At 41.7% G+C, this 23,943-nt stretch overlaps 1 protein-coding gene and 1 long non-coding RNA gene across 3 annotated transcripts; both read right to left on the reverse strand.

Moving 5' to 3' along the window:
- Positions 1-9,494: 9,494 nt before the first annotated feature.
- Positions 9,495-22,144, reverse strand: LOC107771323 (uncharacterized). Its single transcript, XR_001644807.2, has 2 exons — positions 21,714-22,144; positions 9,495-9,890 (listed from the first exon to the last, which is right to left on the reverse strand). It is a non-coding gene; the product is annotated as an uncharacterized LOC107771323 (long non-coding RNA).
- On the reverse strand, positions 15,486-21,706 carry LOC107771322 (uncharacterized). Of its 2 annotated transcripts, XM_075244076.1 has the most exons (3): positions 16,993-21,706; positions 16,798-16,926; positions 15,486-16,685 (listed from the first exon to the last, which is right to left on the reverse strand). In XM_075244076.1, exons 2-3 carry the CDS (start codon positions 16,915-16,917, stop codon positions 16,440-16,442), a joined length of 366 nt encoding a protein of 121 aa, XP_075100177.1. In that variant the 5' UTR covers positions 16,918-16,926; positions 16,993-21,706; the 3' UTR covers positions 15,486-16,439. The 2 variants fall into 2 exon arrangements, with proteins under 2 accessions (XP_075100177.1, XP_016446158.1); XM_016590672.2 differs by having other exon boundaries at positions 16,798-21,706.
- Positions 22,145-23,943: the final 1,799 nt, after the last annotated feature.

A 23,943-nucleotide genomic window follows, 5' to 3' on the forward strand; every position in this document is an offset into this window, starting at 1 on the left:
CATAATTAGTTCAAGAATACATGTCTCGGTCTAGTCCTATTCAGTATTACAATATCATGTAACTCAGTTTGATTCAGCATTTCAGTATCATGTAATGTAGTATGATTCTCAATTTTTGATTTTAAATCCCTGAATGTTGAACACCTGTATTTGGGCTTGAGGTCGTAGTTTATGCTTTATGCATGTTTGGGTCTGAGGCCGTAGTTTATGCTTTATGCATGTTTGGGCCTAAGGCCTTAGTTGATGCTTTATACATTTTTGGGCTTGAGGCCATAGTTATGTATACGTATACTTGGGCCCGAGTTCGTAGCTTGTGCAAATATATATTGGGCCCGAGGCTGTAGTTTATTAAATAAACAGGTTGGTCATCATCAGAAGAGGGAGTATTCATATTCTTACTTCCTTTGTTCTGTTCAGTTATCAGTTATCATTTCAATTAACAGTTATCATTTCAGTTATCAGTTATCATTTCAATTAACAGTTATCATTTCAGTTATCAATTATTAGTTATAAGTAATCAGTTATCAATTATCAGTTATCAGCTATCTGTTATCATTTCAGTTTCAGTTTCAAGACTTATCATTTCAATTATCAATTATCAACTCAGTGTAGTTTCAGCATTTATAGCTCTTTCTTTCAGTTGCTTTACATACCAGTGCAATTCAAATGTACTGACATCCCTTTTGCCCGAGGCCTGCATCTCATGATGCAGGTAATGATTTACAGGTTGACGATTCAGAGCATTAGGACTCTCATATCAGCTGTTTGTGATCCCTAGTTCTTTCGGGGAATTATAATTATCTTATAGTCTTCAGTATTTTCAGACAGTCAATATTTTCAATAGTTCATTAGAGGCTTCATAGACTAGAGTAGAAGTTAGATAGAGTCAGAAGCTTTTCATGGTAATCAATATTGGTTACAGATATGTTTCAGACTTGTATTAGTGTTTCCACACTTTGATTTATATCATTCAAACTTTCAGTATATCAGTATGTGTTAGTTTATCTTCCGCATTCAGTATGTTATGATATCACATGTTGATTCAGTCAGCTAGTTGATTCGCTCGGTCACATGTAGTCAGGCACCGGGTATCGTGTTATATCCAGGCCCAGGTTTGGGGCATAAAACAACCCATGGGAGAACAACATTGACTCTAATATAAGGCCTCATACAGAGCTATCTGGATACTCGATTTATTATTGTTGTTGTAGGCGAACTCTGCTAACGGTATAAACTGGTTCCACTGACCCCTGAAATGCTCGGACTGTCCATCCATCTGGAGATGAAATGGTGTACTTAGATCAACATGTGTGCCTAACTCATGTTGCACTACTCTCCAAAATTTTGATGTGAACTGAGTGCCTCGATCCGAGATAATAGACACAAGCATACTATGAAAGTGAACAATCTCTCTAAGATAATCCTAAGCTAGCTACTCTGATGAGTAGGAAGTCATGACTGGAATGAAGTATGCAGACTTAGTCAGTTTATCCACAATGACCTACACCGCATCAAACCTCCTCAAGGTCTGTGGAAGCCCAACCATAAAATTCATACTGATATACTCCCACTTCCACATCGAAATATCTGTCCTCTGAAGCAAACCACATGGTTTTTGTTGCTCATACTTCACATGCTGATAGTTCAAACACCAAATAACATACTCAACAAAATCCTTCTTTATCCTCTACCACCAATAATGCTGCTTCAAATCATGGTACATCTTCGTGGCACCTGAATAGATGGAATACCGCAAACTATGGGCCTCCTCAAGAATTAACTCTCTCAACCCATCCACATTAGGCACAAAAATCCAGCCTTGAAGCCTCAATACCCCATCATCAGCAATAGTAACCTCCTTAGCATCACTGTACTGCATTGTGTCCTTAAGGACAAGTAAGTGGGATCATCATAATAACGCACGCTCAAACAAGGATGATCGTGATACAACACAAGTAAGAACTCTGCTAAGCTCCAAAATATCCAACATCACGAACTTGTTGGCCAAAGTCTGAACATCCCAAGCTAACCGTCTCTCCCTGGCTGGGATAAAAGCAAGACTCCCTATGGTTTCCGCCTTTCTACTCAAAACATCTCCCACCTTGGCCTTCCTCGGATGATTAAAAATGGTGAATCATAGTCTTTCAATAAGTTTAACCACTTTTGTTTCCTCAACTTCATATCCTTTTGCCTGAATTGATGTTGGAGACTTTTGTGATCCATGAACACCTCACAAGACACGCCATAAAGATAGTGCTGCCAAATCTTGAGCGCGTGAACAATGGCGGCTAACTCCAAATTGTAAACTGGGTAGTTCTTCTCATGGGGCTTCAACTAACGCGAAGCATAACCAATCATTTTACCATCTTGTATCAACACACACCCAATGCCAAACTATAAGAATCATAATAGACTATAAAAGAATTTGATCCCAAAGGCAAAACTAGAGTTGGAGATGTAGTCAAGGAAGTCTTGAGCTTCTAAAAGTTGTCCTCACACTCATCATACCACCTGAATTAGGAACCCTTCTGCATTGATCTAGTCATTGAGGCTGCGAAAAATGAAAACCCTTCCACAAAGAAGCGATAATATCCAGCCAACCTTAGGAAACTCCCGATATTTGTAGCAGTAAAAGGTCTGGGACAACTCTGGACTACCTCAATCTTCTTCGAATCTACCTTAATCCCCTTTATTGGACACCATGTGACCCAAGAATGCCACCGAGTCTAACCAGAACTCACACTTGGAGAATTTAGCATATAACTTCTTCTCCCTCAAAGTCTAGAGCACGGTCCTCAAGTGATGATAATGCTCCTCCTGACTGCACGAATACGCCGATATATCATCAATAAATACAATGATGAAGGAATCAAGATAGGGCTCTAATATGTTGTTCATCAAACACATGAAAGTTGTTGAGACATTAGTTAGCCCAGAAGACATCACTAAGAACTCATAATGCCCGTAACGAGTCCTGAAAGCCAACTTAGAAATATATGAAAGCGGAATCTTCAATTGATGGTACCTCGATCTCAAGTCACTCTTCCAGAATACTCTAACACCCTGAAGCTGATCAAACAAATCATCAATACATAGTAGTAGATACTTGTTCTTGATGGTAAACTTGTTCAAATGCATGTAGTCAATGCACATCCTCATAGAACCATCTTTCTTATTCACAAATAGTACCGGTGAACCCCACTGTGACATACTAGGCATGATGAAACCCTAATAAGGCAATTCTTGTAACTGCTCCTTCAACTTCTCTGGTGCCAGATGATGTAGTGAACAGACATAGGCTAAGTGCCCGACACCAAGTCAACACCAAAATCAATATCCATGTCGGGTGGTATGCCTGGTAGGTCTACTCGAAACATATCTGAGAATTCCATCACCGTTGGGACTGACTCAACAATAAGGGTATCAGCACTGACATCTCTCACAATAGAAAAAGATGCCAAATATCCCTTCTCAACTATCCATTGAGCCTTCAAATATGAAATCACTCTAATGGGAGCGTGACCAAACGAACAACTCCACCCCAACCTAGGATAACGTGACATTGCCAAGTCACAGTGTTAGCGTGACAATAAAGAACAGCATGGCACGGAGATAGCCAATCCATACCCAAAATTACCTTAAAATCAACTATGTTGAGATACAAAAGATCAGTTCTAGTCTCATTACCCCCAATGGTAACCACACAAGACCGATATACATGATCCACCACAATAGAATCATCGACCAGTGTATATACATGAAAAGGATTATAAAGGGAATCACAAGGTATATCCAAATAATGAAAAATTATGATGAAACATAAGAATAAGTGGAACAAGGGTCAAGTAGAACTGAAGCATCCCTGTGGCAGACTGAAACAATACATATGATCACGGCATTAGAAGCATCTATATCTTGCCAGGTGGAAAATGTATGACAATGGGCATGTCCACCATTTGACTGAACTTCCCCTCTAGCACGACCTCGAACTGACAATCTGTAACCCTAGCTAGTTGTGGGTGGTGCAGCTACTGGTTCTAGAACCATAGGTTGTGTGCTCTACTTTGGTGCACTACTCAAAAGTATAGGGCAATCCTTCTTGAGATGATTCATGTCTCTACACTAGAAACAACCCCTTCTCTAACAAGGCTGATGACCCTACGATTGACGTTGATAACCTGAATAACTACTTGTGGAACCCTAAGAAGATGAAACACGGTAATAACTCTGTGCCGACAGTAGACTAAATGATGATTGAATTGTATGAGAACTATATGAGCTGTGGCTAACTGATGAACTACAAGGAATCTAACAAGCTACCTGAGCAGGCCGAAAAGGACAACCTCTGCTATGATATGACTAGCCTCCATATGAGGTACCACCAAATCCAACTAAAACACGAGGCCTCTTGTCCTCCCGCTACTCTCTCTCAAGCTTGCTAACATGCTCCAACCGTTTAGCAATCCCGACCACCTAGTCAAATCTAACATACATCTCAAACACTCAAGTCATACCATACCGAATGACTTAGTTGAGGCCAACAATGAACCTTCTAATTCTCTTCCTCTCAGTATAACCAAAAATACCGCATAACACACCAACTTTGTAAATTTCATCTCGTACTTGTCATGCCCCAAACCTAGGGAGGCATCGCTGGCACTCGGTGTTGTACTGGCCCGAGCGAACCACTCTGTAACTCATTTTTTTTCTTCTGCAACTATCAGGGGCCAATATGGCCAGAACTCGTAATGTATAACTATAAGTGGGAAAACACTGTATCAATGAACCATTTCTTAAAACCTGAATACATATAGGCCATCAAGGCCTCTAACATACTGTACAAAATGAACCTCTGTCTACAAAGTATCTAAGATCATTTGACATCAAATGGGACAGGGTACCGGCCTACCCATAAGTCGGTAGCCAAACTCTGACACGATGGCTTATAGACTCGATTTCACTCCAAATGAGGTTGAGTCTTACCGATCCTTCGCTGAATGCCAACCTCATCTACTATGAGGGCTCATCAATCTGATTATCTATACCTGCAAGCATGAATGCAGCGTCCCCAATAAAAGGACGCTAGTACGAATAATGTATTGAGTATGTAAGGCAGAACTGAAACATAATAATAAGTCAACATTAATTAAAGACATATAAGAATCAACCTGAATCTCTGAATTGCCATCGTATATGCATACTTATTATACTTACATATATATAATGCTTCTCTTTGAGACTATTATCCATATCATATGATGTATGACTGCCCAACCGGTGGTAAATAATGATACACAACTGTCCAACCGATGGTAACTGCCCGACCGGTCGTAGCTCAATGGTAAATGCATGACTGCCCAACCGGTTGTAGCTCGATGGTAAGTGAATGACTGCCAAACCGGTCGTAGCTTGGTGGTAAATGCGAAGATGCAAGTATCACTATATTATAAACATTAACATCTCTATCATATACCTTATTAGGGACTAGATACATACTTAGACATGCTTGAATATCATTTTACATGAATGAATAACGTAGACCTTCTTAGTTACTAAGAGTAGAACCATTTATGAAATAACATTACGTTTACGTATCGTTACTTAAATCATGTCAAAAGAAGGAAAGATTAGCCTTAACATACCTGAGTCGGTTCTGACAATCCCTCTAACACACATCTTTTACAAAAAACACGTATCGCCGGATCAAAGTAGAGGAAAATCCTTACAACCTTGCAGTCATTCCAAACGCTTCCCTAATATCATGATATGAATTCCTATTTTTAAGAACTCATCCGTTGCTTTGTAGCTTCACAAGGTCATAAGACTTTTTCAATTTGTGAATTAAAAGAAGCCTTCTCAATAGAACCTTTTAACCAAAATAAGATAATGCGAACATACCTTAAATATTGCCACCACCTCCTTAAGCATAAGGATTGGTGGCAATTTGCTGCCATAATCCCATAGCTCCATGTAAATTATTGTCCCCTTAGTAATTATCCAAGATCCCACTTAAATAATTATCCAAAAAATTTTAATTAATCAATTATCCACATAATTAAGAATTATCTCAACTTACCTAAAATACTACTCACTTTTAATACACTTTATATAACTTACTATCATGGTCATGTAGTATCATATAAAATTAATATACACACTATTATTTCATTAAAATATCCATGTAAAAATGCATATATTTTCTCAACTTCTAATTTTCCTAATCTCATATAAAGAGTACAAATTTTTGTACACTTAATTCTTAAAATGGTAAAAAGATAACCATTTTTTCTTGTGAGAAAAAATAATTTCTACCTTTACAATAAAAAAATCTCATACACTTTCTCATATTATGTGTATAATTTAAAGCATATTCGAAAATAATAATATTAATAATTATATGAAATCATATTTTTTAAACTTTTTTTTACAAAAATTATTCCACTCAAAAGACCATATCAAATGTATACAACAGTATCAAGGCTGTTAAACTTACATGGTCATACAATAACATAGTCACAAATCCTCTATAATCTCATGAATGATCTTAATCCCTTCAAGCTCATATGGATTACTACGACTCATCCTAATATTAAGATATGGGATGTAACAGTACTGGGTCACAGTCATTCCCTCTTGGCGTAGATGCTCAAACTCTGTACGCAACTTCTCTCTGCGAGTCTATGGGACGAACTTCTTTAATAAGAGAATTGATAACTGATGCCATGTACGTGTTGCTATGCTAGCCGATATTGGTCTACCACCACCTATAGGATGTCCTTGTAAGTTGAAAAGTAATGAAGCCGACTCCATTGGAGTCCATAAAACTCGTTGTGCGAAGAATCTGATGACACTAACCGAGAAAACCATGAGCATGCTCTGACTATCCTCCACTAAACTGGGGAGGATGAAGACTTTGAAATCTCTCTAACCTCTTCTGCTCCTCATTCATTAGTCAAAGATGGTCCAGCATCAGCCCGAGCAGCAACAACTAGCTAAACTGGCCAAACCCCTAGTGTCTGATAACCTTGAGCTAGCTGCTTTGGTGTACGGGTGATAGAAGTCTAGGCTCCTCCCCTAGTCTGAGAGGTAGCTGGTGGAACAGATATTATACCCTCTTGAGCCAAGCTCGTGTACACACTTAAGATCTGTGCAAAAGTCTCCTAAAGACCAGGCATAGCAACAAGTACCGCTGGTGTCTAAGCTGGTCCCATCAGTACCGCCGGTGTCTCCTAAAGTAGAGTTTTGCTCATGACCTGTAAACTTTCGACAGGTCTGCTGGAAATGCATCTGAAAATTCCCTTACCATTAGGATTGACTTGCCAGTAGGCGTATCAGCACAAACATCTCTCACGAAAGACAAATACGCCAAACACCTATTCTCAACCATCTATTAAGCCTTCAAATATGAAATTACTCTAATGGGAGCGTGCCAAAAAGAACATCTCCACTCCAACCTAGGAAAACCCAGAATCGCCAACGTCAAGGTCTTAGCGTGACAATCAAGAATAGCATGGTATGGAGATAGTCAATCCATACCTAAAATCACCTCAAAGTTACTATGCTAAGAAACAAAAGATCAAGTCTAGTCTCATAGCCCCCAATGGTAACCACACAAGACTGATATATATGATCCCCCAATGAAATCACCCACCAATGTATGTACATGAACAGAAATATCAAGGGAATCGCAAGGCATATCCAGATAATGAACAAAATATTATGAAACATAAGAACAAGTGGAACCATGGTCAAATAACACTAAAGCATCCCTGTGGCAGACTAAAACAATACTCGTGATCACGGCATCGAAAGCAACTACCTCTGTCCAGGCAGAAAATGCATAATAATCGGCATGTCAACCATTTGACTGACCTCTCCCTCTAAGGCGACCTCGAATCGATGAGCCCTAACCTAGCTGGTTTTGTGGGTGGTGTAGCTACTGGTGCTGGAACCATAGGTTGTGTGCTTCTCTGGTGCACTACTCAAAAGTCTAGGGCAATCTTTCTTGAGATGACTTAAGTCTCCACACTAGAGACAACCCCTCCTCTAACGAGGTTGATGACCCTACGACTAACCTTGATAAATTGAATAACTGCCTATGAAACCCTGAGTAGATGAAGCACCGTAAGAACTCTGTGCCGGAAGTGCACTGAATGATGACTGAACTGTATGAGCTATTGATAATTGATGAACTACGGGATCTAACGTGTTGCCTGATCGGTCCTAAAATGACGACCTCTTCTGTGATATGACTTGCCTTCAGATGAGGTACCACCAAAACCACCTGAACCACGAGGCCTCTTGGCCTCCTGCTACTCTCTCTCAAGCATGCAAACATGCTCCAACCGTCTAGCTATCTCGACCATCTGGTCAAATCAACCATCTGTCTCAGACTCTTGGGCCATACCATACCGAAGGATATAGTTGAGGCCATCAATGAACCTCTTGATCCTCTCCCTTGTCACACCTCTTTTTTCCCGAGGGGATAGGGAGTTTTTTCAATTTAATTGACGTTAATCGAAATGGGATTATTTATTAGATTCAGAGTCATCACTTGGAATAGTTTATGGTGCCCCAAGTCACCAATTTATTTTAAATTCCAAATCGAGGAAATTTGACTCCGTCTAAAGTCTGTGAAAACCAGAAGACCGGGTAAGGAATTCCGTTAACCCAGAAGAAGGTGTTAGGCATCCCGGGTTCCGTGGTTTTAGCACGGTCGCTTTAATCATACTGGCTTAATTAATCGTTCAATTACGTATTTTTGAACCTATGTGCATTTTACATTTTGACCGCTTTTAATTATGGATTTATCTTGGAAACGGATCACATGCGTGTAAACCCGTTTATTTGGGGTGTTAAAATCATTTCACGCGAACATGTACACAATTAATCACGCTTTATTAATATTAGATTGTTTGGCCAAAGTCGTGCGAACGCATACCTCGAATTATTTTGGGAATCATAATCATGTCACGTGAACGTGTACACAATTGCGACAATCGATTAAGTGCGCGCCTAAAACATTGCTACGAATATATATCTTTGAAATCGTAATCATGCCACGCGAACGTGTACATAGTCACGATGATTTGATTAGTTGGAAAAAAATGCGTCTAAAACCATACTAATGTCTGATTTCATAGAATGTCAAGTTATAAGAGGGTATTTCAAGCCAAGGACATTAAAGTGTGAAGGCTAATGCGGTTAAATGGCTTCAAAAATGAATGAGCTTAATCCTAACATTTCATCTTTCAGCTGAAATAATGGGAAATACAACGCTTGGAGTTTGTTTGAGCAAACAAGTCACTCTTCCTTGTCTTTACCAAAGTTAATGATTTTCAATACAGGGTAATAGATGTCATCAAATTCCCACAGTAGTATGGTTAAAGTCCAGATGGGTTTTCCAGGTTTGTTTACAAGACAATCTATCGGAATAAATGGACTTGAGTTAGGCTTGCTTATGAAGCCTGGACCCAGCAAGCTAAGCCTTAAGAAACTATCAGATGAGCTCATTATTATTGCTCAAATTCAATTTAATAGAACTCTACTGATTTGGGCTTGAAGATTTACCAAGCCCAATGCAGAATTCTAATTTAGAAACAAATTTCCATAGAATTATCACTCTATAACTACAGATTCAGATGGGCCTGTATTTAACTACAACAGGCTTAAAATAATACAACAGAATCAACTATTATACTAAATTAGCTTATCATACAAATAAGGTATAGAAGTCAAATCATACAACTCGTTAACTAACTCCAGTCCAACAGGTTTAATTCCATTTGTAAATAGCAAGACTTATCTGTATATTACTGCTCTTAATATCTCTCTTCAAACACTATCCAGTTCTCATCTCATTCCTGAAGTTTAAAACAAACAAATAGGCCCTGCATAACATTATTTTCAATATGAAACAGTCACATGAATCCAAACAAGCTTCAATCAGTCACTATTGATTCCAAGAAAACATCATTTAGAATTCTACTAGGTAAGATTAATCAATGACCAGCACCTTAAACAATCAACTAAAGATATGTACTAATCAAGGGGAGGGGAGCACAAACAGATTGAGCATGGGACAGAGTTAGATATTAGGTCTATATCATGTTTCAGCAATATCAAACATTTCAATCACAATTATGCACAATAGATCACAGTACATGATTTTCAGAAGGGGCAATTAACATTTCATTATAGTTCCAAAGAAAACAAAGTTGAAATGTGCACCTTGTTACGTAGAAAAACACACAAAGATGAGAAATAGAGTTGACTGAAAGGAACTTAGAGATCAGCAAGCAAAGACAGTCCACAAACAGCTACGAACAGCAATTTTGAACTTAGAAAACCTTCTCAAATTTCCCAGAAATATGCAGCAAAGAAGAGAAATGAAACAGCTTTGGAAATCTTTCTTTTTTTTAGAGTTTTTGTTCTTTTTCTAACGGAGGAGTGTCTCTGAAACTATAGAGTAAAGGCTAAGAGAGAGTGAACTAAAATCAGTCCCAAAATGAAGAAAAGGATCCCTATATTTAGAGGTTTTTCCGTGTAAAAATCTGTGTGTGAGAATGAGAGGGGGTCCCTTTTTATAGAATGCAAGCATGTGCTATATGAAGGAATCACATAGCAATGAAAAAGAATCTACCAGTTCCCTAAAAATCAGGGAATTGACATCTTTTGCAACTAAAATGGACAGCTGTCCAATTCTAGAATTTCTTCCTATTCTTTTAACCCGTTAACTTTTCAAATTGACCCTTTTTGAACCCAAATATAACCTAACTTCCTCACCTTATTGCCTTATGATCCCTTATCTGTATTCTAGAGCTTTTCAGCTATTAAAAGAAAAAATTCTGCTCAATTTGATTCCCAATTTCCCCCTTAAACTTTGGTTAATGACAAATATATACGGTAAAATCGGAGGGTCCAATTTTCCTTCGTTATAACGTCTCGAAGGCTCGGAATCACAATCGAGTTTCATCCCTCGAGGACCATCAACGCTCGACCTCGGGGCAATATGGGATCTACGGTTATGGGAAGAAAATGGGTAGTTCCCAAGGCGTGAAGCTGGAACCGACAAGATTTGTCAGGCCAGTCTGAGCCCGTACCTTGGCATTAGTTAGATGTCTCATCTCCATATCTTTGTAATAAATGCACTTGTACTATGTTGGGATTCTCCCTCTTATATAAAGGGGACCCATATCATTTTGTAAACATCTGTTGCTCCATACTAAATATACAAGAATATTCTCTCTGTTCTCTAACATATTTTCTTGATCTTATCACTTCATTCACTTTATTCATTGCTCGCATTTATTGTGATTCTACTCATTATTCGTCATTTATTGCTTATTATTGGCCATAAAGAGCCTCCCTTAATCCATTTATAATTGTTATTCGCCATCGACCGCCTTCGATAGCTCCCAATCGAGCTTCAGAAATCGACCTTGAGGCCCTCGGATAGGCAAGCTCGAGGCACCAATAGACAACGATTCGGTTTGATTAACACCTCGTTCTTAAGTTCTTATTTCGTTTCTAAGTCTTTCATATAGCATCAACTGCCTAACAACTAGCATAAAAATAGATCACGTATTTTTAGAACCACTAAATCAAATTTAATTGTTATTACCATTTTCACGATAAACAGTTTGGCGCCCATCGTGGGGCTAAAAATAATAGTGATTATTTTCTTGGTGGTTTAACAACATAACGCAAGTTATCTTTCACGCTTTTTCTTGTCTAAGATCTTTGATTTCAGGTCAAAATGTCCGACTCAGTAAACAACAATCTTGAGAACCACGGAGAAAATGGCGTAGGTGTTCCAGGTGCTGGCATACCATCATGAAACCCTAAGAACGCGCCGGAACCGATCTCCGCGGACGCGGTCTCACGCGATGCTCAACACGTCGATATAAGCTCCCACACTGACAAGAGTGTGCACCAAGGAGACCAACAACAAGCCTAGAAAACCCCGGCTAGGGAGAAACGGGAGGTGAACCTTAATGTTATTTTTTAAATGTTGTAGGCACAACAGCTAGCGATTGCTCAACTGCAAAGTCACCAGAAAACTCCCAACACGGTAGCACCAGGGATGGCTCCTCGGGCCGAGCAGGTACCGAAGAGGTCAAGCAACAACGGGTCAGTAGCTGACCCCTCCATCGTAAAGATGCTCGAGGACCTCACAAAGAGGATCGAATCGGGAGATAAGAAGATAGAAGCCAGCGACAAAAAGGTCGAGACTTACAACTCTAGGGTCGACCAAATCCCGGGCGCACCTTCGATCCTAAAAAGTGTGGATTTGAAGAAGTTCATACAAAGGCTGTTCCCAGAGGAAGCGGCTTCAAAGCCCATTCCAAAAAAGTTCAGAATGTCAGACCTTCCAAAATACAACGGGACCTCAGATCCCAATGAGCACGTTACTGCTGACACTTGCGCAGTGAAGGGCAACGACATAAAGGACAACGAGGTCGAGTCTGTCTTACTAAAGAAGTTCAGGAAACACTCTCGAAGGGGGCAATGATGTGGTATCACAACCTAGCTCCCAACTCCATAGACTCATTTGCCATGCTGGCAGATTCCTTTATAAAGGCACATGCCGGTGCTATCAAAGTAGCAACAAGGAAATTCGACGTCTTCAAGATTAAACAGAGGGAGAATGAGATGTTGCGAGAGTTCGTATCTCGCTTTCGAATGGAACTACCACCAGTCTCCGACGACTGGGCAGTGCAGGCCTTCACTCAAGGTCTAAATGAGCGAAGCTCGGTCGCTTCAAAGCAGTTGAAACAGTAACTGGTCAAATTGTCCCGCCGTGACCTAGTAAGACGTTCACAATCGATACCAATCGAAAATCAGGGCTGAAGGCGACCAACTAGGAGCACCCTCGGGCTTGGTATACCCAAGAAGGCTTTTGGCAAAGGATCCAAAGCCAAACAAAGAAAGGTACCATCCATACACCGATGACAGGAGAAACGCCCCGAGGTGTAACATACCCCGCAATGACCGAAGGATGGACCGAGGCCAAAACCCCTGGGGATTCGTCAACAGAGCCGGGTTCGACAGGAACACAGGGCTAGTAGAGGCACCTCGCTTGTCAGAGTATAACTTCAACGTAGATGTATTAGACTTCGTGTTCGCCATAAGTAAAATCAGAGACTCCAGGTGGCCCAGGCCTACGCGATCAGATTCTTCGCAAAGAAATCATAAATTAGTTTGTGAGTTTCACAACACACACGGACACAGGACAGAGGATTACCACCAGCTCCGAGAGGAAGTAGCCAGACTACTCAATAAAGGTCACCTACGAGAATTCCTCAGCGATCGAGCCAAATACTAGTTTCGAGAAAGAGAAGCAGCCAAGAAGAACGAAGCGAATGAGCCAAAACATGCCATCCACATGATCTTAGGAGGCATCGATGCCCCACAAGAGCCCATGATGATAAGAACAAAAATATCCATCACCAGAGAAAAGCGAACCCAGGATTACATACCCGAAGATGCCCTCACATTTAGCGACGAGGACATCGAGACCTTGTCTCAGCCCCATAACGACGCACTGATAATCTCTTTTCTTGTAAATACATTTCAGATTAAACGCGTACTTGTGGTCCAGGTAGCTCTGCCAACATTATCAGGTCGAGGGTAGTAGTGCAGCTCGGACTGCTTGACCAAATCATACCCGCCTCTCGAGTCCTCAACGGATTCAACATGGCGAGCGAAATAACAAAAGTGGAAATCACCCTTCCAGTCAACGTGGCCGGCATAATCCAAAATGCCAAATTCCATGTCATTGAGGGAGACATGAGGTACAACGCCTTGCTCGGAAGGCTGTGGATACACTGCATGAGAGCAGTACCTTCCACCCTCCATCAGATGATGAAATTCCCCACAAAAGATTGGATTAAGACCATCTACGGGGAATAGCATGCAGTGAAAGAAATGTTTGCGATACACGATGTGGCCCTGACACTAACACCTCCACCTTCGAGAGAGTCGAAGGATAAGCAAACATTAAAATGACAATAACAAACTACACTCCCGGCTATCCCAACTAAACAAAGTAGGGGACCGTACCGCGTCCTCATCATAAGCAACTAAAACGTATCAGGGCTCGAAACATCGTCGGCGCATCGTACGCTAAGGTATGACCGTTTCCTTCCTCTTTCATTTATATTCTACACCGACCCGAGTGCAGGTACCCGATCAAAACGGCTAAAACACTTTCGAAATCGAACGCCTTAGGTTTCAAAAGCATGCGTTGCACTTTTTTCCTTCGACCGGGTTTTATCCCAAAAAGGGTTTTACCAGCAAGGTTTTTAATGAGGATAACATCCATATGTTACCTAAGGAAGACTCAATAAGTATTCAAGGCTTCCTTTTGCAATCAACCTCGAATACTGGGAGGCATCCCCTCGGGAGGTCACCTATTCGGAGAAAGCCAAGACGCATCAAGAGGGGTCTCGATAGGAAGATAATGTACCAGGCCAAATGGTCAAATGAACCATGTCCATATAGAACAATTGAGCCCTCAAATAGCAAAGATATGTATACTTACACCAAGTAATCAAAGAATACTTCACTAAAGCATTTTGCGTGTCAAGAAAGATCGACATTTTTTGCAAAAAACGGCTCCAAAGCCAAAAGACGACCCGAACACTCGCGCACTGGCATCAACAACTCACAACAACACGACCCCCAGGTCAGAGCTTCGAGATTGTAAGCCCTCAATGAGGCAACAAAAGGATCACAGAACCGTTCAAAGCCGAAAGGCGACCCGAACACTCGGGGACTGGCATCAAAAACTCAAATGACCTCCGGGTCGGAAATTCCGAAATTATGAGCCCTCAATGAGGCAATACCAAGTTTACAAGTAATGGCTCCCGAGTCAAGGAACGTCGATGACTCGGGGACTGCCGTCAAGCGCCATCTCCATTGACTTATCAAAACCCGAGGCCATAAGGCTACATGCGGGCAGCCTCGATCTCGTAAGACCTATATATAAGGCAACAACAATATTTGTAAAACCTCAAGCAAGGCATGAACCATACTTGTACCAAGTATCCAAAACTGTAATACCTCAAAGGCATGAAAAACTTGTAAGACCTTACTAAAGGCATCAACCCGATCTCAAAGTTTCGACTATATATCGAACTTGTAAGACCCCTAAAAAGGCATAACCTTGATATAGATGCCGAAACTACTTCACTCGGGACTTAAAGGCTTCGACAAAATACAAATGACTCCAGTCACAAGGTTGTACCAGCCAAACAAATGCGACTCAGGACGCCTGACCGTTGCTATAAATCACAGGCCTTCAATTACTCCGAATATACTTCAAAAAGAACCGGTTAAACAGGCTACCCTCGATACAGGCAAAAGAGCTTTGACCATGTCAATTCTTACACACCCGCTTCGAGATACTCAGCCTCCGAGCCAAACCTCCCGAGGTGCTCGATCATCGCCATATAACGACTCACAATCGAGGTCTTTTATTAAGCTATCGAAGAGTCGGGAAAACACTATTTCAAAAAATCCTTATCGAGGGAAAAATAAAGCCTACATAAAAGGTTGCATCGACCCAAGGCGTAAGAGCCATTATCGCCAGCCCACATAAAAGGTCGCACCGACCCAACTCGTAATAGCCTAAGGGCCAGCTTGCAATTCAAAAACTTAAGGGTCGAATGAGCTCAAGTCGTAACCCGATTCGGAGACTAAACCCAAAACAGTTTATTAAATATGCCTAAGGGAAAATGCATAAGAGTCATTGTCGCCAGCCCACATACACTAAAGGGTCGCATCGAACAAAAGTGTAAGAGCCACTGTCGTCAGCCTAAAATTTGACAACTTGAGGGTCAAATAAGCTCGAGTCAATGCCTGACTCGGGGACTGATCCCAAAACAGTTGGCCTAAATATACATAAGAGCAAAAGCGTGTAAGAGTCTACGGGCCAACCCAATGAGCCTCAAGACCATACCATGAATCTAAGGATTCCACTCTGCTTAGAGACCATTTCATTTGGCTAAAGTCAAGGCGAAAAGAAATGCAGGAGAAACAAAGCCGCAAGGTTTCTTCTTTATATATACATACGGAAAAATACAAACTCCATTTACAACATACTTCGAAAGTACTACGTACAGAATCGGAAAGCAAAATCTACATCCCCCCTGGGGGATATGGCTCATCAGCCTCGTCTTCGCTATCCTCGGAGTCGGACAGAAGCAACTAGCACCACACTCATCCGCCCTCGCCTGCGACAACTTTTTCGAGAGGTCAAATCCCCTAGCACGGATCTCCTTGAGGGTTTTCCGTCGAGACTTACACTGAGCGTATTCTTTGCTCCTATCTTCACGGTCAAGGACCTTTCTCAATTTAGCTTGAGCATCGGCAGCGTCCTTCAAATAGACCGCCACTTTCTGGTCAGCCTTAGTTCGGCTCATTACAGTTTCAGCTCAGGCATCCACAATCTCGGCCCTTATCTTTGAGAGCTCGGTCTCGAGCTTCGCAATCGTATCTTTTTGAACCAAGCTATTGTCATGGGCTAAGCGAAGTTGAACCTCAAGGGCAAAAGCCTTAGCTAGAGCACCCTCCTTCGTCGAAGCCTGAGCATCCGCCTGAGCCTTTAACTCATCATACTTGTGCTTGGCTTGGCCAGCCTTATCTCGAAGGTGCTCCAAGCCCTCCATCTTTTTCTGCAACTGAAATAAATAAAGCATTAGTTTCTGGGGCTAGAAGGAGGAATGTCCGCTCACTCGGAACAAAAACTACCTACTCCTTCAAGTAGCTCTCATAATTCAAGCTATGACTCACCTCACACTGCAAGTATGCCAATTCGACTTCCCTTTCATCGTGAAGGCGCCTCAGGGTTTTCTCCTCATCCAGAGCTTTCCGCAGCCTGACCTCATGGCAAAGCATCTCAAACTTAAGCATATCGATGGTCTGCAAAAGAAAACTCAGTAAGGAATGGAAGGCACGGAACTCAAAAGGCCCATGCCAAAAACTCACCCATAGTGAAGTCGTTATGCTTCCTCGAAGGTCGAGTGCACATCTGCTAACCTAGCTCCCTCAGTTCCGAAAGAGTCAACCCCGGTCGAGGCACGGTCGCTCAGTGCATATGATCCTGGGTTTCGAGTATCCCTTAAATTACCTTCGATGGAAAAAGAAGGCAAAAGAGGAGGATAAGACGCCTCTTCAAAACCAGAAACCACGGGCGCGGCAGGCTCGATCAACGCTTCCGTTCCAAGCCCCCGTCACAGGTTCGCCTTGCACCGAGCGCCATCGTGCTGCAAAGGTATCTCTTGGTTATTGTTATCATTGTTTAGCCCAGGAGGTAGAGATCCTTCTCCCCCCCTCCCCAAGGGGGCGCCGCCTCACCTCGGAAGGCCCTGATGCCTACAATAACAGGGTTAGCACGGAGAAAGAGCAAATGTTTTTTAAACTAAAAGAAGGGAACAAATCGCACGGCACATACCGTGGTATTTTGCCTCCCACATATCCTTAGACAAAGCTCTCCACCTACGCTCATTGCGAGTCGAGTGGGTCGTCAACTTCCGAACCCAATCCGACAGATCGGGAACCTCGCACGGCATCCACGAAATCGCTGCAGAAAAAGAAAAAAAGGCATACTTACGGCACACCCCTTCGCCATAATTGAAGAACTGTGAAGGCACAAGTATACCACTTACGTGTATGATTCCATTCCTTAGGGAACGGCATAAACTCCACGGGGATAATATCTGCAGTTCGCACTCGGACGAATAGACTCATCCACTCCCGACCATTGTCTTCTTCATCATCGAGAATGAAAGGCGTGGCCGACCGACATCATAAGGTTATCAAACCTCGATGATGAAAGGGCCGCTATAATCTGATAAGATGGTTAAGTGAAAATTCAAGCCCTGCCTTCTCCGCAAAGAACCTCACCATCAACACTATCCGCCAAAATAACGGGTGAATCTAGGCCAAGGTAGCCCGATATTTTTGATAGAAGTCAAGCACAACCCTGTTAAGGGTGCCTAGTGTGAAGGGGTACGTGAACATATTCAGAAATTCCTCGGCACGGTCCGTAATACTCTCATCCGGGGAAGATTCCTGTAGTACCACCTTTTCCCCCCATCCACAGTCTTTCCTAACCGACTCAAGGTGTCCCTTTCCTATCGAAGAAGTAAACTCCAAGATATGCTCCTGTTGGTCCCGAGAATCGGGGTACTTTTCTGGTGAAAAGTCCCCTCTTGAAGCAAAATGCTCCGAGCCAACAAGGCAAGAACGGGGGCGAAACTCTCTCCTCCTTGCCAAACGGATCCTGATATAGCATTCATAACTACAACAAAATTGGAGAACTGGACCAGGAATTTAGACCAGAGCGTCAATACTGAAATAATGAAAAGTCTAATGCAGCAAAAAAGGGTAACTTCTCAGAATGAGAGAATCTCCAAAAGGGCGGAAGCAGCTTTATATATGGAAAAAGCAGCGGAGATCCACCTTCCCTAGAGGCTGATTAAAATGCTAGCCGAAATCGCTTTGGGAAGATGTACCGGCAGGATCTCCTCGGTCACTTTACAACTGTGTCGCCAATTTGACAAGCATCGTATGACGTTTTGAGGTTGGAGACCCACGCACCAAACAAGTCCCGAGGTGGTACCCGACCTCAAGGACCTCCATCAGAAAGAAGTTAGGCTCTATGAAGCCTTTGGCATCATCACCAGTCCCGAGGTAGTACCCGACCTTGAGGACCTCCATCAAAAAGAAGTTAGGTTCCAGGAAGCCATTAGTATCATCACCAGTCCCGAGGTGGTACCCGACCCCGAGAACCTCCATCAAAAAGAAGTTAGGCTCCATGAAGCCTTTGGCATCATCACTGGTCCTGAGGTGGTACCCGACCTCGAGGACCTCCATAAAAAAAAGCTAGGTTCCAGGAAGCCTTTGACATCATCACCAGTTCCGAGATGGTATCTGATCTCGAGGACTTCAATCAAAATGAGGTTAGACTCCATGATGCCTTTTAGCATCACCACCAGACCCAAGGTGGTATCCGATATCGGGGATCTCTCCAAGAGGCCGTCGATGTCATTATAAGACTCATGATGGTACCTGGTTTCGAAGGCTCCTCTCAAGGAGAAAAACAAGTACTTAAAAACTCTATTCGTATGGGCTTGTCCTATGGATACCATCTATACCCAGGCAGTCCCTCATTCGGGACCTATCTACAACGCCTAAAGGCCATGTACACTAAGTTCAAGACAAGTTTCCGAACGTCCTGAGTTAACCCTCACTCGGGGACTGCTCTCGAAAGCCTGAAGGCAGTCTCCATTCTCGAGCTTCCGAGCGAATCCTCCCTCGAAGGTTATCGCAGGGTCTAAAGGCTAAATCTTAATTTAGGAGTTCGAAGCCTTACTCTCAGTTAGGATTTCGATCACCCGAGTTTATCAGTCCAACCCGGGCTCGATATTTGCATCGACCGATGGGGTCATGCACTTAGATTCTACACAAGCATAGATGAAGAGAAAATAGTGTGCATCAGAGACAAATTAAAGGAACATTTTTCATTCATAAACATTTGGTTACAAAAGCCCATGAGGGGTCCTTACATATGATTACAAAAGCCCGCAAGGGGTCTTTACACAGAAACAAAGAAGCAAAAGGTACACATACGGTAAAAACCTAGAGCCTAGCCTACTCTTGAGGATGCATCCTCGGTGGCAATATCTTCGAATGCCACCTCCCCGGGAGTCTCATCTCAGCCCTCCAGAATGGTATCTCTGAGGGCGAAGATGAAGAAGAGGAAAGTGGTGGAGAAGGGCAAAGTGACGCAAAAAAGGCAGAAAGGAACGAAGAAGTGGCTGAGTAAAAAATTTGGCTAGTATGGATTTTTCCAGTGCTACTATTGTAAAGAAACTTCTTGCGTTGTTGCCCCGGTGAGGGAGGCAACAGTTAGTAGATAGTACCACCTCACTCCACGTAATACAAAGGGAGTGAGGCGTCGCACCGGGTAGTCTGGGGAGGTGAGCAGCGGTGCATAGTCCGAACTCCCTTGTGAGCAGCGATGTAAAGTCCAAATATTTTCCTAAGTCGGGAGAAATCGATCCCATGTCTCCTCATCTCAGGCCAACAATAACAATAACAACAACAACAATAAGCTGGTATAGTCTCGCTTAACAGGGAAGAGCCCCAGGAAAAAACCATGGCATAACTGATCAGAACGCCACCAGATAGCCTTGAGGCCACGGGCCTCAGACATGGGAAATGACAGCGGATGAGGATGGAAAGAAGAAATTTTGAGGAAGGTTGATTGAAGAACACTTGAAAACAAATGGTTCCAGGAGGCCCCCATTTATAGGAGGGGCAGAAGCGTAACCAACAGGCACCATTATTGTCATTGAAAGACGTAATAGCAGGCGCATTTAATGCGTCCTTGGGAGCTGAACCGACGACGATATTACTACCTTAAAGAAGAAGAAACGGTAGTGCTTTGAATGACTCTGGAATGTTGAAACGACGGGACATATGGGTTGTCATAAAAGCCTATGTTACGTGTATGACGCCATCGGTATAACGCTATCGCGGGAAATTCAGAAAGATGGTTATCAAGTTCATTTTTTATCATTCTACTCTAAGAAATGCAGGGACTATCTGTATACGGTAAAATCGGAGGGTCCAATTTTCCATCGTTATAACGTCTCGAAGGCTCGAAATAACAGTCGAGTCTCACCCATCGAGGGCCATCGATGCTCGACCTCGGGGCGGTGTGGGATCGACGGTTATGGGAAGAAAATGGGGAGTTCCCAAGGCATGAAGCTGGAACCGACAAGATCTGTCAGGCCAGTCTAAGCCGTATCTTGGCATTAGTTAGATGTATCATCTCCATATCTTTGTAATAAATGCACTTGTACTATGTTTAGATTCCCCCTCTAATATAAAGGGGACCCATGTCATTTTGTAAACATTTGTTGCTTCATACTAAATATACAAGAACATTCTCTCTAATCTCTAACATATTCTCTTGATCTTATCACTTCATTTACTTCATTCAATGCTCACATTTATTGTGATTCTACTCATTATTCGTCATGTATTGCTTATTATTGGCCATAAAGAGCCACCCTTGATCCATTTATAACTGTTATTCGCCATCGACCGCCTTAGATAGCTGCCAATCGAGCTTCAAAATCGACCTCGAGGCCCTCGGATAGGCAAGCTCGAGGCCCCAATAGATAGTGATTCGGTTTGATTAACACCTCGTTCTTAAGTTCTTATTTCATTTCTAAGTCTTTCATATAGCATCAACTGCCTAACAACTAGCATAAAAATAGACCATGTATTTTTAGAATTACTAAATCAAATTTAATTGTTATTACCATTTTCACGGTAAAAAACAAATGAACCCTAACAAGAGCCATACGAATCAGAACAAAAAAAATGCAAAAACCAAACTGTTCAATCAACAACTTGGTTTGATATCTGATTAATTCAAAAAAATGATTAAACTAATTAACTTGTACTGAACTACTAACTAGACATACAAAACATGTACTAATCCTAAATCAACTTGATTAACTAAGTATTATAATCTGTTGTAAAACAAACTAAATGCAAAGCGACTTAAACATGCAATTCTTAAACAAAAATAAAAATACGAAATAATAACTGAAATCAAACAAAAGAAGAAGAGGGAAATGACTGTGAAGGAACAAATAGAAACTAAAGGGAAATAATGAGAAGAGTTATACCTGGAGGCATTACACGACTAAAAACAATTTGGAAGAGAAAAACGGGCCAACCAACCAAAACTCGAATGGATTCTGTGGCTTCGAAATGGATCGAAGCTAACATAACTTGATAGCTCTCATTAAGAGCAATCGATTAACTTGAGTTTCGAGCCAAAATACGCGGTAAATCATGAAGAATCTGAGAGTGGATAGAACTCAAGTTTTTGGAATCTTAGATCTATAATATGTTGATTTTGGTGAAGATTTCGGAGCAAATAATAAGAGGTTTAGATTGGGGAGGAGTTGGAGATTATAGGGTGAAGGTTTGGAGGTGATTGGTGGTGTTTAGTGCGCCAACGCCGGCCAGTGGGGATGAGGGATTTAGAGGCAGCTAGGGTTTGGGATAGGTGAGGGAGATGGAGAAGAATGAAGATTTGTTTTAGATTTGGGGGGCGGTTTCGGACACTCTTATGGGAGATGGGGAGGGAGTTAGTAGCCGTTGGATTAGATTAGATGAAGGGTGGGGATTAGTTGTGACCAAAACGGGGCCACTGAAGACGTTTAGCCCAAAATTGGACCAAAACAAGACCATCTCTCTTTCCCCCTTTTTTCTTTTTCTTTAATTTGACTTTAAAATCCTAATTATATTAATTAATATCCTAAACAAATTAACTAAAATCCTTAAATTAGATTCTAAATTATAAAATTAAATTAATTATCTATTTCTAACATCAACATAATTAATTAACTTAACACTAATGAAAGGGAAGTACAAATTTTAAAACTAAAAGCTAAATATGTAAAAATGATCATTATTTTTGTGATTTTTATTTAATAATGCAATTAACTCATGTAATTAAATCCTAAATGCAATTAAGATGCATGAAATATTTTAGACATTTTTGGTATTTTTATCATAATTTTAAAATGTTAAATATGCAACTAAATGCAAACAACAATTAACAAGAAATTCCTAAAATTCTATAAAAATTAAAATAATTAGAAAATCCTATTTTGTGAATTTTGTAGGAGTATTTTAATCGGGTAAAAATTATGTGCTCACATCCCTCTCAATAGTGACTAAAAATACCGCATGACACTCCAACTTTGTGAATTTCATCTCGTATTGGGTCATAGTCATGCCCTCCTGTCATAGATGCTCAAACTCCCTACGCAACTCTTTGTTGCGAGTCTGTGGGAAAAACCTCTTTAATAAGAGAACATAGAATTGATACCATGTAAGTGGTACTGCGCCAGCCGGTCTTACTGACTCATAGTCTTCCACCACCTATAGGCTAGCCATGTGAGCTGAAAAGTAGTGAAGAAATGGAAACCATGAGACCCGCTGTGCGAAGAATCCGATGACATTGATCGAGAAAACCCTGAGCATGCTTTGACAATCCTCCACTAAACTGGGGAGGATGAAGCCTCTGAAATCTATCTAACCTCTTCCGCTCCTCATTAGTCAAAGATGGTCCAGCGTCGGGCTGAGCATCAATAACGAGCCAAACCCCTGGTGTCTGATAACCCTGAGCTAGCTGCTTCGGTGTACGGGCGGCGGGAGTCTGGGCTCCTCCCCTAGTCGTAGAGGTAGCTAGTGGAACTGATATTATTCCCGCTTGAGCCAAGCTCGTGTACACACTCAAGATCTGGGCAAAAGTCTCTTGAAGACTAGGTAGAGCAACAAGTGTCGTTAGTGTCTGAGCTGGTCCTACCAACTTAACAATATCTGAAACCACTCCTTCTGTAGAGACACTGGTGACTCCGAAGGTGTTTTCCTATCTGTAGTGCGGGTCCTACCTCGCCCCCAACCTCTACCTTGGCCCCGACCTCTCACAGCCCTGCTTGGAGGTATTGTGCCTACCCATCCAATTTGGTTGAACGTGTCATCACCCTCTTTGAGAGAATAAAAGAGTAAAGGTTCAAACTTTGGAATTTAACAAATTTGCATGACAAAAATGCAAGAAAGTAATATTTTCCTAATAGTTCGGTAGCCTCACGAAGATAAGTACAGTGTCTCTGTACCAATCCACAAGACTCTACTAAACTTGCTCATGACCCATAGAACCTATAAGCCTAGGGCTCTAATTCCAACTTGTCACAATCCAAAACTACCTATCAATCGTGATGGTGCCTAACTCACTTGCCACGCAAGCCAAACATAATAATAGCGGAACAAGGTAACAGAATAACGAAAATAATACAAGTCTAAAATCAATAATATAAATAACTACGTCAATACATAAGTCCC

The sequence above is a fragment of the Nicotiana tabacum genome, chromosome 22 (genome assembly GCF_000715075.1).
Source record: "Nicotiana tabacum cultivar K326 chromosome 22, ASM71507v2, whole genome shotgun sequence".
Lineage (NCBI taxonomy): Eukaryota > Viridiplantae > Streptophyta > Magnoliopsida > Solanales > Solanaceae > Nicotiana > Nicotiana tabacum.